At 31.6% G+C, this 15,698-nt stretch overlaps 2 protein-coding genes across 2 annotated transcripts; both read left to right on the forward strand.

Annotated features, from left to right (window-relative positions):
• The first annotated feature begins 5,982 nt into the window (after positions 1 to 5,982).
• On the forward strand, positions 5,983 to 6,757 carry LOC25501993 (auxin-responsive protein SAUR32). The gene has a single exon (XM_013591514.3). The coding sequence runs from the start codon at positions 6,108 to 6,110 to the stop codon at positions 6,537 to 6,539; it is 432 nt and encodes a 143-aa protein (XP_013446968.1). The 5' UTR covers positions 5,983 to 6,107; the 3' UTR covers positions 6,540 to 6,757.
• A 7,656-nt stretch (positions 6,758 to 14,413) lies between these two features.
• On the forward strand, positions 14,414 to 15,256 carry LOC112417443 (uncharacterized). The gene has a single exon (XM_024773137.1). The coding sequence runs from the start codon at positions 14,414 to 14,416 to the stop codon at positions 15,254 to 15,256; it is 843 nt and encodes a 280-aa protein (XP_024628905.1).
• The last annotated feature ends 442 nt before the right edge of the window (positions 15,257 to 15,698 follow it).

The following is a 15,698-nucleotide window of genomic DNA, read 5'->3' on the forward strand; positions in this document are numbered from 1 at the left end:
CATCTCTTTCTAGAGAGGAAAACAAAAGGAGGTTTTCACTAATCACGTATTGTTTTATCAAGGAGAATGGGGATAGTGAAAACTAGAGTACTTTAAGAATTAATTCAACTTTTGTTCATTAATTAATGTATTATTTTCCACAAAGCAAACTATTTTAAAAGATATTTCAATATTCCTAAAAAAGGATATTTCGATTTTCGATATACAAATTACTATTTCACTAATCAAGTATTCTAGAAAAAATGCTAATGAATATCTTCAAATATTAATTAACAAGTAATCAAAAATAGATTAAATTATTGGTCGTATTCTTACAAATTATGGTTGGGCCTGATTACATCCTTATAAAAAGAGTTTGTGATGTAAGGATGCCTACACTTATAAACATATATTCAGATTATCTATCGGTCAATGTGAGACTCTTAACACATCATTCACATCCAACACTATTGAGCTTAGTGCACGAATATAAATAGTTAGTGGCTCGATAACGAAAATCTGATAGTAGGTGACCCAATTAATTTTGAACGAGGATACCATCTTAATGTGCTTAGTACGTTGATGTTGAACGAGATGTTTGGAAAGATAAACTGCATTTCCATCACCGTAATAGACTAAAGTAGCCTTCATGACAAGACAATAAAGCTCCAAAAGTAAGTTCCTAAGCCAACAAGACTCGAAAGCTACATTAGCAACATCAGTGTACTCGACTTCAATACTAGATCGAGACAAGGTTAGTTGTCGTTTTGCAGACCACACTACTATTAACATGTATAAATGTTACATAAAACTGCTGTTTTTTTGTTGCCAAAATTTTAAAAACTTGTTGTCATACATGTTAATATCTGCTTTGAGTTTCGTAAATGTGACATTAGATGATTGTACCTCCTTTTTTAAGCAAATGGGTGCAAATGTTGAACCATATTATGCAACAAATTACATATATAAAATTAAAAGTGAGAGTATAACTGGTCGTCAGAGATAAAATCATACCTTGTAAAAGCAAAAACAAATTAACTAAATAGGTAATATAATATAACCCTGAAGGGTAAAGAAATAAAAACCTGATAAACAGATTCAAATTTGGAGCCAAACACCCACACATAACATGCACAATCCCACAAACCTACGTATGGACGCTAACCCAAATTGTAAAAGTATATAGTATGTGAACTGATGAGCCGACAACTCATTGCAACAAAGCAGACAAAAATAAGTATCAACAACTATCAAACGAAGGGAAACACCATCCAAAAAGTGAAGCCAAAACCCTTTTGAGCCAAAGAATTCCAATCAAATGTGTGAGAAGGAAACCAACAATTGCAGCTACAAACTGAACCACAACACCACATCAAACATGACCAAGAAAACCCCTTAACAAGTTGTGAATCTATCCATATTAACCAAAACTCAGGTTCACAAAAGAAAACCAGATCGAAAATGGGGTATGTCGAACCATATGAACAAAAAAAACAACGAATCCAAATGCAGTAAACCTATAAATGCCTTAACAAACCCAAAACCAAACCTAGGAACATAAACAAGCTGATAACCCATAAAATATTGAGCATAAATATGCCAACAAAGTCCGTCGTAGATGGAAGCGTGGGCGACGACGATTTCAAAACAACAACAACGACCCAAACCCAAATGTAGATTCAGAATCACATGATCTAAGCAAGCGTGATCAGAGAAGAAAGGGTGGACGACCACAAAGGCGATGCCACCAGTTAACTTCCAACACATAGTGTTAGAAACGACCATAACATGTTTTTCGTTGGACACCACATGGGGGTTTGATGGTAACACAAACAAGAGGATCACAACCACCATCAACCATGCCTACATTGTGAACAACTTATTTGGATTTTGGAAAGGATGGTGGTGGGTGAATGGGGTGTCTCATTTTAGAGAGAGGAGAGAGGAAAGTCGGTTAAGAGAGAGATAGCCTTTTATAAAAACTTGACATGCGAGCCTAACACTCGAAACATATGTGAGTCAAATATCATGAAAACTTGACAAAATCTTTTTACAGCATGAAACCAGCAAACAATGTATCGAAATTAAATCTTGCTTTCACGTACAAATGATTAATAATGTCATATATTTTAGATATATTCTTTTATTTAAAAGAAGATTATTAAAAATTTAGGGTGATGGGATGCTCTGGTGCGAGTCAAGAAAGGTTGTAAAGCTAAAATTGCACATACGAATATTTACATTTATCCCCTTCTAAAGATACTAGTAGGGCTCAAACACTAGAACATCCAAACTCAAAAGCTTGATTTTTTACCATTAGACCAAACTCTTGAAGTTAAAAAATAGGGTTAATAGGCTTTTACCCCCCTGCCATATGGGTGACTTTTGGTTTACCCCCTAGGAAAAAAAAAACTTGGAGATTCCCCCTTGCCATTAGAAGATTCTTTGATTTTCAACCCTGAGGCAATCTGACTGGATTAATGAGCTGATGTGGCACGCTGACTGTGCAATGATGAGTGAAGTGGCACTGACACATCATAATTTTTAAATCTTTTATTTTTAAAAGTATGTTAAAAATCTGAAACCCCCAAAATACCCCTAATGATAAATTAAAAAAATCATTTCTTTTTCTTCTTTCTTTTCTTCTCTAGCGATCCATCCTTTTCTCTCTTCTTCCCCCATTGTTCTCATTCTCTTCTCTAGATCCCATCCTTATTTCTTCTTCCTTCCAACTTTTTTTTTGACAAAAATTATTTTCTATTTTTGTTTATTCCATTCAAATTTCTTTTAATAAAAAAAAAAAAACTCATCCTTCTCTTCTTTCTTCTCTCCACCGTACCCTTCTTTTCCTCCTTCCTCTTCTCTTCATCCTTTTCTTCTTCTTCAACAACTTCCCCCATCTTCTTATTCCTTCTTCAATTCAACCCAAAATCTTTGTTCTTTTCTTTTCTCTTCATCTTTAATCTCATAAATTTAATCCAAACCCAAAAATTTGTTCTTTTATTTTCACGTTAAAAATTTGTTCAGTATAAAAAAAAAATTAAACTTTTCTAGATCGGCTGTGTTGTTGTTATGCTGAAAGTTCCGCGAAATTGGGTGTGAAATTAAAAATGAGGATGAGGGTTTTTCAAAAGTTTTGTGTTGTTGTGTTTCTGGGTTAAGTTTTGGCAGCAAAGGTTTGTGTTTGTTGATGATAGGTTTATTTGTTGATGATTAGGGGGTTGTTGTTGTTGTTGATAGATTTGTTTGTTGATGATTTGGGGTTGTTCTGATAGGTTTGTGTTTGTTGAAGATGTGTTGAATGAGTTTGTTGAAGAATTGTTTGTTGAGGAGGATTGTTAAATAATGTTGAAAAGGTGAAAGTGGGTTGAATGTTCATGATGATGAATGTGGGTTGAAGGTTGTGTTGTTGTGCTGGGTTCTGTCGCTGGAGAAGAAGAAGAGAAAATTAATTTGGATTTTAATTTAACATTAAGGGTACTTCAGGTATTTAATTTCTTCAACATTATTTTTGTTAAAAAAATTATTATGTGTGCCACGTGGAATTTTAAAAAAAAATCAAAACTAAAAAAAATAACACATCAGCGTGCCAAATCATCATATTAATCCAATCAGATGGCTTGGGGGTGTAAATCAAAGAATCTTCTAATGGTAAGGGGGAATCTCCAAAAAAAAATTCTTCATAGGAGGGTAAACCAAAAGACCCCCAAATGGCAGGGGGGGTAAAAGGATTAACCCTAAAAAATATTATTATTTTTTTTAGGAAAAAAAGATATCTAATTATTCAATAGTAAATCAAGTTCTATAATGTTTCTGTGAGCTTAACTCAGTTGATATTAATATTGTATAATAGTAGTATATACATGGGCCGGGGTTCGAACCCTTAAAGAGGGGCCTGAAAAGACATTCTTTAGGGTATGTTTGGTTTGGAGAAGAAAGTTAAAGGATAGAAAGTGAAAGGATAGATAGTAAAAGGAAAGAAAGGTAGAAGAAAGTGAGATGATTGTTTTGGTTGTTTGGTATAAAAGAAAGTGAATAGATTGTTAGAGGAAAGAAAGATATGTATATTTTTAAAATGACAATTATAACCTTAAAAGGTTTTAGTTAAATATATTTATTTTTAAATTAATTATGCTATCTAAAAATTTAAATATATTTTATTAATAATTATTAATTTACATAACATTTGTTAATTTTTTTTGTTAATGTCATTATGCCAAGAGAAAAAATTGTGGAACATGATCAAAAGCATGGGTTGTCTTACCATTGTTTGCTCGTTCAACAAAGTAATATTAACCATTATAGTAAGGGTATTTTCGACATTTTACCAAAAAGTTGGTGCTTCTTTCATGTTTCCGTCCCACCTCAAACTTTCTTTCCTCAACTTTTTGAAGTGCTACCAAACAGTGGAAAACCAATCTTTCCACAAACTTTCTTTCCTTCTTCAATCCTTCCTTAATCTTTCTCTGGATCCAAACAAAGCCTTAAGGACTTTGAATAGTAAATTTTTATGGTAACTTGTGCATTCAAAACATCGAAAATTGAAATATTAAACATTTTCAATGAATAGTTTTTTAATTGAGAATCTTGAACGAGTGCTCTTAGACCATCCCCGCTAATAACTTTATACTCATTCCGTCCCTTTTTATACGACCACTATACAAAAAAGTTTTGTCCCAAAATCTAAGACTATTTACAACTTTTAGATGGAATTATTAATCTTTTTCCAAATACACCACTCATTAATATTATCAATATACCTTAAAATATGAAAAATTAACATTAAATACTTCTATAGACAAATGGTAATAATAACATACATTTTTGATAAATTTATTATTACTTTAAACACTTTTCTTAATATCCATAAAGTTTGTAAACTATATTTCTATAAAAAAGACAGGGGGATTAAAAAAATAAATAGACAGAGGGATTACACCGTTAATAACGATATATAATCACGTTTCAATATTAAATTATGTGGGACCTACAAAGAGAGAGAATATGCTTATGTGACATCATCTTGTCAAAATGAACAAACAATATTTATACAACTACTTTATGATAAATTTTTGACAACTTTCTCTCTCATACTCACATTATATTCATATCTTCTCATTTTTTCTCTCTCTATTATTTTGCGCCAATAAAAAAAGAACAAATGAAAGTTGTCATAAAAAATGTCACTAATAGTTGTACAAATATCAATACTCTCTCAATATATACCATCTTAAATATCTCCCCAATAGAGATATCTATACGGTAAATGATTAGAGCACTTGTCAATAAAAAAAAAAAACTTCTGAAATCATAAATACTCCCTCCGATCCTATTTACAAGAGAAAATTGACTTTTTAGATACATTGAATAATGTATGTATCTAGTCAAGAACCTAAACCAAATACATAAATTATTTAATGTATCTAAAAAGTAAATTTTCTCTTATAAATAGTATCCGGAGGGAGTATAATTGATTGCATATGTATTTATGATTAGAAAAGTCAAACTTATGATATGACTATTGTAATTGACTGAAATTGAAGAATTTTTTTTACCAGAAATCCTATTGTGCTTACCCAACAATACTATACCCGACTTGTCCTCTATAGATATTTTTTTTTGGTTAACTATCCTCTATAGAAATTTAGTAAAGGAGATTCATTTCTATTTAAAACAGTACCAAAGAAAGTTAAAAGAGATCATGTTTTTTGACCAAGCAGAGTCGGTTTTCCTTTATACATTGAAAACTGAGTAAGTTTATAACTACTCCACTTTCCCAATGTGACCATATTAGTACGAGCTTACTAGGTAATTCATAAAAGAATATTCAAAACCCAACCGCACATGTAGATTGACAATTAAAATTAAAAAAGAGGAATATAAGACCTTAGTACAAGACCAAATAAGACCATTATATTACTATATAATAGGGTGGGACCGTGTGAGACTTTAGTACATAAGGAGCTTAACCTGTTGGGTAGTCTAAGAACCCTTTCATACACATTAGTACTATTATTATTCAACACCTTCATTTCTAATCTCTCTTGCTCTTCCCCTACGAACTAGCAAGATATATATATATATATATAAAACTTTATATCTTGCTTAATTGTCGTAGGATAAAAGAGATGGATTATGTGAAGAAGTGTAAGAGGGTATGGGGAAGCAACAATAGATTATTTCCAGAAGAAAGTGGCAGTGGCAGCTATGGGAAATTACCAAAAGAGAGTCACAAAAAACAAAAGGATAGTACTAAGAAGCCACCACATGGTTGTCTTTGTGTCTACGTTGGACCAGAGAGACAAAGATTCGTAATCAAGATCAAAATATTCAACCATCCTTTGTTTAAAACTCTTTTAGAAGATGTTGAGAATGAATATGGATATAGAAATGATGGTCCTCTATGGCTTCCTTGTGATGTTGACTTGTTCTGTGAGGCACTTGTAGAGATAGAAAGTGCTGAAGATCATGATTTGGGTTTTGTGGGTTGCAATTTTCCAATTGTTCACAAACACAACCCATTTCTCATTCTTCATTGTCTTGTCGCTCCTCTAACCTGAGTTGCGTTGCCAATTACGAGATTTTGGTATAAGGTTGTAAAATCTAAGATAGATTTAAGTGCATGATAAAATTCCAAATAGAATTTAGTTGGAAATTTTTTGTTCCCATCTTCTTTATACATTTTTGTTGAACGAAAGATAGAGAAAATGATATATACATTTTTGTTGAACAAAAGATAGAGAAAATGCTAGAAAGTGAAAAGAAGATAAGATGATTTTTTTTTTAATGACAAATGTGAATGTGTTATTTGTCATGTTAGCGTTCTCCTTGTCAAAATTTGAATTTTGAAGTTTTAACTCCATCATCAACTTTAGCTTAATTCAATCGAACTATCCAACCTCTAAAAAATGAAATAAAATAACAACTGAAAAAATATGTGTGTTTGTTTTACATATAAGAAATATATATTGATTTATTAAGTAACATAAATATCTTTAAACAAAATTTAACTATAAAGAAGAGAAAAAAAAAAGAATTTCTTTACAATCAACATTATTTACAGACTATCTTTAAAAAAAAACATAATTTACGGACTATAAAAAGAAAAATAATGAGAATAAAAATAAAAATATGAGCCGTAACAATAAAATAAAATAAAATATAGAGCATGATAAAAATTTCTAATTGAATTTATTTCTTTAGAAAAATAAACTGGAATTTTTTAGTTTGTAATTTTTTAACATAAATAGTTAAAATAAGATAAAAAAATACTAATAACATATTTTATAATTAATTAACTATTTTTGAATGGAGACTATTATTTTCTTTTGATTTTATCATCAACTTATTATTTTTATTTTTTTTAAGAAATCAAAATGAAATTATATAACCACAACAATCAGCAGTTCCCAAGCACAAGGTGTGCCTATGAGACCACTAAAAAGTTACAAGATGTCAGAAATATACTAAAACAGAGAAAACACAGGTTAGCCAATGCCCAGACAATCTAACGGGCTTGACTACCATCTCTGCGTACCATAAACAAACATTGTCTTCTTAGCTTTCAGCCACTCTAAAGATAACAATTTGACCTTATCTAACAAGCGAGGAGCAATAGTAACAGTATTATTGAACAAACGGTTGTTACGTTCATTCCATATAACCCAAGAACACAAAAGCCAAATAAGCCGCATGAATGAACTTTTAGCTTTACCAACACCTATCATATGAGTAAACTGCACCAAATGATCTGCAATAATATTAGAGTCCACCCCAAGAAAACCAATCCAATCGCGCACCTGTTGCCACAAAGATGCAAACGTAGAACACGATAAAATCTGACATGTGACCACGTGGACTTCGCACAAGCACACTTTCTCTTTCCTCTCATCTTCTCTCTTCCTAGTCTATGGGGTGTACAAAAATTTATGGGGATAAAAGGTGTCTATGTAACATTTTCCATTGGATTTTAAAGTGAAAACCCATTTTAATCTTTGAAAAAACTATGAGAGTCATTTAGTTCGTAAAAAAAAGAATAACTTTAGTCTTCAAAAAGTAACCAACATGACTATAGAACAATTGGGTTAATATCTCAACCTAACAAACTATAATTGTTCTATAGTTTGAAAGCATGTGATCCTAAGTGAAGAGAAAAGGAAGAAGATGAACAACCAACTCCTTTAATTCTCAACCTTGCCCGATAGGAAGGTAAAATCCTTCGGACGCCACATGAAATTCTTAAGTTAAGGAGGAACTTTCTTAACTCATAACTTATTTCATTCTCTTTCCACTTTTCACTCCTCACATTCGATATATAAGCACATTAACACATATTTATAAGCCTCTTTACCAATCATGTGATTATCTAGAAGTGAGATTTATTTTAAGTTGTGTTTTAGTCTATTAATGGTCTTGATAACTAATCGACTAGGCTGGTGGATTAATGGTTTAGCCAGTTGGTTATTTAAAAGTTGATTGATTAGAATGATGATCTTAATCTTAGTACTCTTTTTGAGTTAAAATTTTCTTCATTTGCTAAAAATAAATGGATAATGTCATTTAATGAGAGATAGATACAAAAATGGATCTCTTCAAATAGATCATTTTATTTCTTTTTGAAATTATGAGGATTCCAACTCCTTTTGACAACTAAATTGTTGTTTTTTATGTTAAAATAATGATATTCATACACCCATTTTTTCTATACATGCTAAAAAAATAGTCTAAGTTCAGTGTCAGAATTAACTACAATTTTCAACGTGATTTAAATTATATTTTTGGATGGAACAATATCGGTCAGGTTTTACTTATCTCTCAGCTAAATATTTAAATATCACGATCCATTTCCCTTGAGAACTAGATGATTAACAAAAAAAAAAAAAAAAAAATAGCTGTACCAAGTTAATATTATTAATATGTGATGAACCAGGCTTCACAGGTTTAACGAAAATTGGTTGTTACTTGTTAGTAAAATATTTTTGTAAAATAAAATTAGTCTCTACTCTCTACTCTCTTCTTGTATGCATTATAATCAAAATAAATGGGGTCCTCGTGAACTTAGTTCAGTTTGTAAGGACGATGTATAATATATGCAAGATTCGGAGTTCAAATTCCAATAAAAAAAATCAAAATAAATGGGCACGTGTGGATTCTAAAAAGGGTAGCCACTTGTCTCAAATTAAGGCTTTAAAAGTTGTTAATTCACCTCCACTAATTGTTCTAGTACATCCATAGAACATAAATCCGAATTTGGCTCCAAGATTCTGCATTCACCTTTTGCTGAAACGCAGACATGTATCTAATCATTCAATTATTTGAACTCTCGAATTTGTTTAATGACAAAAGAAGGACCATTACGGGTTAATATCTACCTGTGCTCTGTTTTTTCTTTTGTACTGATCAAGCACAAAGCATTTTTTTTAGGCTAATATGCATTTTCCCTTAACTTTCAAAAATTTGTAATTTTCATCCTCTAAATACAAAAATTACAATTTTAACCACATAAGATTTAGTCCCTTTGTATCTTTGGTTCTTTTGATCAATTTTGACCAAGTAAACACATGTGTGGCATGTCACATGTGTAAATAACGAATTAAAAAAATAAAAATGCATCATAATCATTTTATAAATTAAAAAAACTAAAAAAGATATTAAAAATTAAAAAAATCAGAAAAAATTGGTGGATGTAATATCAAGCAATGGTTGCCTGAGTTTGGCTCTTCTTGTTGGAAGTTAGTCAAATGGTGACACAAGGATTGTGGGGATGCGACTCTATGCAGCTACGACTTCCTCACTTCACAAAAGATTTGGGTAGGAAATGCGAGGAGAACTCATGGACGAGTATAGAAGCCATCTTTGATTTATTGGAGATGGAAGATGTTGCGAGGCGTGAATTGTTAAACATGCCAAATTGTTTGGTTCTGAAGATTGATGACAAACACTGACGGAGCCAGAAAATTTATGGAGTCCGGGCAAAATATTTATCGTAAATTCACATGCGATATAATATATAAACAGTCATAAATCGAAATAAAAGAGGTTCCTCATTTTGTCAACAAAAGTACAATTTAAAATAGGGTTATTAATTGAAATTGACCATGTAATATACGTGAAGTCTAAAAAATTGACCCTGTAATTAAATAACATGTATTCTGAACATGTGATTCAAGATTTTTATTATTTATAACCCTGAATACGTAAGCGTATAATCACAAGGCAAATTTAGTTCCCTAATTTTGTAGGCATGACTAAAACATGATAAGAATATTCACAATGAAATTTTGTAGTTTTTAAATGAGATACAAATTAATTATAAATTGTTTAAGAAATTCATAATTATGAGGGAATAAAAATTCATAATAATTTATCCCTGGTCGAAGAAATTTAATTTTTTGTGTAAAGCTATATTTTAACGTGCTAAACATGTATGAAAAAAATAGTGAAAAAATTCAAGTTACAATGCTATAATATATGTTTTGTATTTTACAGCGTCATTTTTCAGACATAATGTATATTACAAGGTCAATTTGAACAATTATCCCGTTAAAATAAGAGAGATGAACCCGTCAATAGTGTGCTAAATAAAATTAGAAGGTAAATGTCTTTTCGGAGCCTATTTACGTGTGCGAGTTTTTAGATTTTGCCCAATTTTTTTTTTTATAAGTGTGTTAATGGACTTTTGATTTGGGTCTAATGTGCAAAAATTATCGATCGAGCTCGAGCGGTAAAACCGCCCCTGATGACAAACACCCTTTTACTTGAAAACCCAAGACAAAGCGAAGAAAAACAAGACAAGGATAATAACCAAATCATTACCTTCTTCTCATTCTTTTTTCCTTTTTTTTTTGGGTGAAAAGATTGAAGTTTTTGTGGGTTCCACTTTCACCATTGACGTTCCTTCATCTCCGCCACCTTCCAACCAGTCCGACGGACGTCACCTCTTTTTGAGACCACCAAAGTTTTTCACCGGCGGTTCATCGAAGCCGGAAAATTCGTCGTCGATCGGAACTCCTGATGACCGTGACATCGACAAGGAAGTGCAGAGCAAGTTGAACTTGAAAGGAAGAAATGGGTTGGGATTTGGGTTTTTTCTTTTAATAAAAAAATCTCATTTTTTTTAATTTTTTAATTTATAAAATGATTATGAGGCATTTTTTATTTTTTTAATTCATTATTTACACACGTGCATTGACTCGGTCAAAATTGACCAAAATGACCAAAGATACAAAGAGGTTAAATCTTAAGGGGCTAAAATTGTAGTTTTTGTATTTATGGACCAAAATTGTAAGTTTTTTAAAGTTAAAGGGGGAAAAGTGCACTTTAACCTTTTTTTATTGTGTTCTTTAACTCTTGTAACTTTTAGTGGTATCCTAGGCATACCTTGTGTTTGGATATTGCTGTGTGGTGTGTTATATAATTTCATTTTGATTTCTTAAAAAAAAAAAAAAAAAAACCTTTTTTATTTTATACAAATACGCAAGGCTCAAACACAAGTTTTTTTTTTATTTTTTTTATTTTCCTTCAATAAATTATCATTGCCTTTTAGAAAAAGTTTGAAAGTGATGATAGATATTCAACGTTGCAGTTTGTGCAATGCAATGCAAGCAAGCATCATTGTATAGGTGAAACGGAAGGTTCTTATAGGTGAACTAGTTGAATTATGGGCTTCTCAATTACCATTAGAAATGATATTTTCCGATACATTAACCGGTTAATTCACAAAAGATTAAGTATTAAATCAACATCAAACACAAACCATTGATGTATTGAACAACTATTTGTTCTGTACAATATTTAAACAATCACAAGTAGATAAAATAAGGCAAAATTTACTAGGAATCTACAATGCTCTTTATATATAAATGTAAATATTAATAGAAGGAAAAAAAAAAGTACGAGGGAGCGTGAGAGAAATTTTTTTTTTTATTAGAAGGATATATACTTTGATATTTTAAATATCTTGTATTTTGTAGAAAAGAATTACACTTTTGTTTAAGTCTCAAACAATTTTTAAATCAAACACATTAAGAAATTGTGATGCATGCTCATATATTGATAACAACTCCATCTATCTCCCTTGTCATTATTTTTTTTTTGGAGAATTCCCTTGTCATATTTTAGTACTAGGTATAGTCATAAATAATATTTTAAAATCCAACAACACGTGTGGCTGATAAATTAAAATAATAATGAAAAAGGAAAAAAGAGAAAAGGTATGTATATATGTGTATGTTGGCTGGGACCGTGTGAAACTTTAGCCGTCTGTATACAAAACAAACACCTTATAACTTGTTGGGCAAGTAGTATATATAGGACCCTTTCACTGTTTCACACATGCATTAATCAACACCTTCATTTCCATTCTCTCTTGCCTCGTCCCTACGACTAGGTATATCTTGCTTGTCGTGGGTATAACATTTCTACATATCAATTATATAATAAATAATTATTTATAGAGATGGATTTTTTGAAGAAGTGTAAGAGGGTATGGGGAAGCAACAAGAGATTATATCCAGAAGAAAGTGGTAGTGGTAGATATGGCAAGTTATCAGAGAAGTGCCCCAAAAAGAAAAAGGATATTAATAATAAGAATCCACCACATGGTTATATTTGTGTCTACGTTGGACCAGAGAGACAAAGATTCATAATCAAGATCAAAATATTCAACCATCCTTTGTTCAAAACTCTTTTGGAAGATGTTGAGAACGAATATGGATATAGAAACGATGGTCCTCTATGGTTTCCTTGTGACGTTGATTTATTTTGTGAGATACTTGTAGATATAGAGAGGTGAGGATGATATACATTGATTTTGTGGGTTGCAAATTTTCCTTTTCACATTCTTCATTGTCTTATCGTTGATCTAGCCCGAGTTGTGTTGCAAATTACGAGCTTTTAGAATAAGATAGAGTGGTGTATGACATTTAAAATGAAACAAATTTTCTTCTCCAAGGGAAGTTGCTTGTTAATTAACACTTCAGCTTGTTAATTACCACTAATATACTTCATCCAATCATTTTTAGTTGTCGTTTTGGGCCTTGTACAATGACCAAAATAATCAATATTCTTAGAATGATTTATCTTTATATGATAATATATTCAATAATTTATTATCTCATTTTATTAATTTTTTTCTGTAATAAATACCTAATTAAGAATAATTTTGGCAAAGTATTAGTAACTAATGTTGCATTATAGTTTGAAAGCGACAAATAAAAAGAAAAAATATTATTTGCAAATGTGACAATTAAAAGAAAATAAAAAAAAAATCTTAAAAGTATCATTGAAAATATGTCCCGCCGTCCGATATAGGGCGCAACCTAGTCCAATTTAACATTTTTACAAAAGAAAAAAAAATTCATAGTTAAGCTTTGTTTTACCCAAAGTAAAATTAAGAATACTAGTGTGTAGTGCACGGGAAAAAAACGTTCTTTGAATTAAATTAACATTAGAATACATTATAATTACATAAAGAATTAATTATACATCACAATTTACTATAAATTATGAAAACACTTAGCACAATTTACAATTAATATTTTTTCAAAACTTACGCGCACATGTCTAAATTTTACAATCTGTAATTTTCCAGCTACAGCAATAAAAATCCCAACCAAATAGTATCTCCAAGTGACCCAAAACGTCCATAAGATTATTACGGCAATGTATTTGAGGCAAATAAATAGTACATAATCTCAACCTCTTGAACAAAAAAATGAATAAAGCTCAACCTCTTAAGTGACATATTAAAGTTAGAACCCGTTGCAGCGGTCATTATTGTTTTGCTACATGATTACAAAAATTTAATTTAATCAAATAATAAAATTAACAAATAGAACTATTAGTAAATTAGGCTGAGTTTTTCCCCTTTTGGCAAAATATTAGAGTAGTGTATGTTGGAAGGAATTACCTATAGCATGATAAATGGCAGACTTGCCAAAAAACTAACCTTGCTTTATTATAATCTATAGATACACTCTTTGACTTATACTATAAACAAACAGTTCTTTTTTTCAAAATAAAATTTAAATCTACGTCTCATGAGAGAGCTTCAAAACTAAGTAGCCATTTTAGTTGGTCATTTTAACAAATTTACTCTAACAAAACTATTTCTTTAAACTTCTATTTGTTAGTTGTTTAATAAATAAATACTCTAGTTTTATATTCACATATATAGCTTACACTTTATAAGGTGTACACAAGTGATATAAATACTGATACACAGTGAAATAAAATCAGTTCAGTTACTTCCATCAAAATTATGTTACAATTATATTCTCTCTCTCTCTCTCTTTGAAAAGTGTGTGTGATCAGTGAAAATCCACCATTGTTAATCAAGCTCCAACAAATGGTATACAAAGCAAGGTTGTTGAAGCTTGTAGATTGAAAAGTGAGTGAAACATTCAATTGCGAGAAGAACAGTGAGTGAGCAACAATGGCGAATTTGAACGGACACTTTCCGGCGACATTTCCGGTTCTTGATGGCAGAAACTACGACCCATGGAGCATGAAGATGAAAGCGATTCTTGGCTCTCAAGATGTGTGGGATCTGGTGGTGAACGGACTCGACCCGTTACCGGCGAACCCAACCGCTGTGCAACAAGCGACGTATAAAGATGCGAAGAAGAGAGATTGCAAAGGCTTGTGTATTCTACACCAGTGCATGAATCAAGCAATTTTCGAAAAGATTGCAAGATCGGAGTCAAGCAAAGCGGCGTGGGATGTTCTTGCGAATTCCTATGTCGGCGATCAGAAATTGAAGAAGGTACGATTGCAAACCCTACAGAGACAGTACGAATTGATAGGAATGGAAGAAAACGAAAAGATTGCTGATGTCTTCACCAGAATTCAAACAATGACGAATCAGATGGGTTCTTGTGGTGAAACCCTAACTGATGAGTCAATAGTTAAGAAGATTCTGCGATCTGTAAATTCAAAATTTAACCATGTTACGGTGGCGATTGAACAATTGAAGGACCTATCAGAAATTAAGTTGGAAGAACTTCAGGGTACCCTTGAAGCACATGAGCAACAAATGGATGAAAGAAAGGCTGCGAAATCAGGTGTTGAGCAAGCATTGCTTGCACAAACTGGTAGCACCAAAGGTGATAATCTACGAGGGCGTGGAAGAGGCAAGAACAGTTACAAAGGTGGAAAAGGCAGAGGTAACAACTCTAACTCAAACTATGGTAGAGGAAATTCCAGTAATAACAATAGCAATGAAGGCTATAGTGTGAGAGGAAGAGGAGGGAGAAAATCTGATAAGAGTCACATTTAGTGCTATAATTGCAACAAATATGAACATTTTGGTGATGAATGTTAAAGTAACACAAATAACAATGATGCAAAGTTGGCACAAGAAGAAGATGAGAAGGAAGAGACGCTGCTGATGGTTGTAGAAGAGAAAATAAGTGAAGAGACATTGAATATGGCAACTGTGACAAATGAAGGTAATCATGGTGATGAATGGTTTCTTGACACTGGGTGTTCAACACATATGTTAGGCAGAAAAGATTGGTTCATTGAGATGGACCACTCTATCAAAAGCAGGGTGGGATTTGCTGATGATAGAACAATGAAAGTGGAAGGTGTAGGAAAAGTAAAAATTAAAAAGAAAGATGGTTTTGTGTGCTTCATATCTGGTGTGCTATATGTGCCAGGAATGAAAAGTAATTTGTTGAGTATTGGACAACTCTTGGAGAAGGGTTACAGAATGGTGC

The sequence above is a fragment of the Medicago truncatula genome, chromosome 8 (assembly GCF_003473485.1).
Source record: "Medicago truncatula cultivar Jemalong A17 chromosome 8, MtrunA17r5.0-ANR, whole genome shotgun sequence".
NCBI lineage: Eukaryota > Viridiplantae > Streptophyta > Magnoliopsida > Fabales > Fabaceae > Medicago > Medicago truncatula.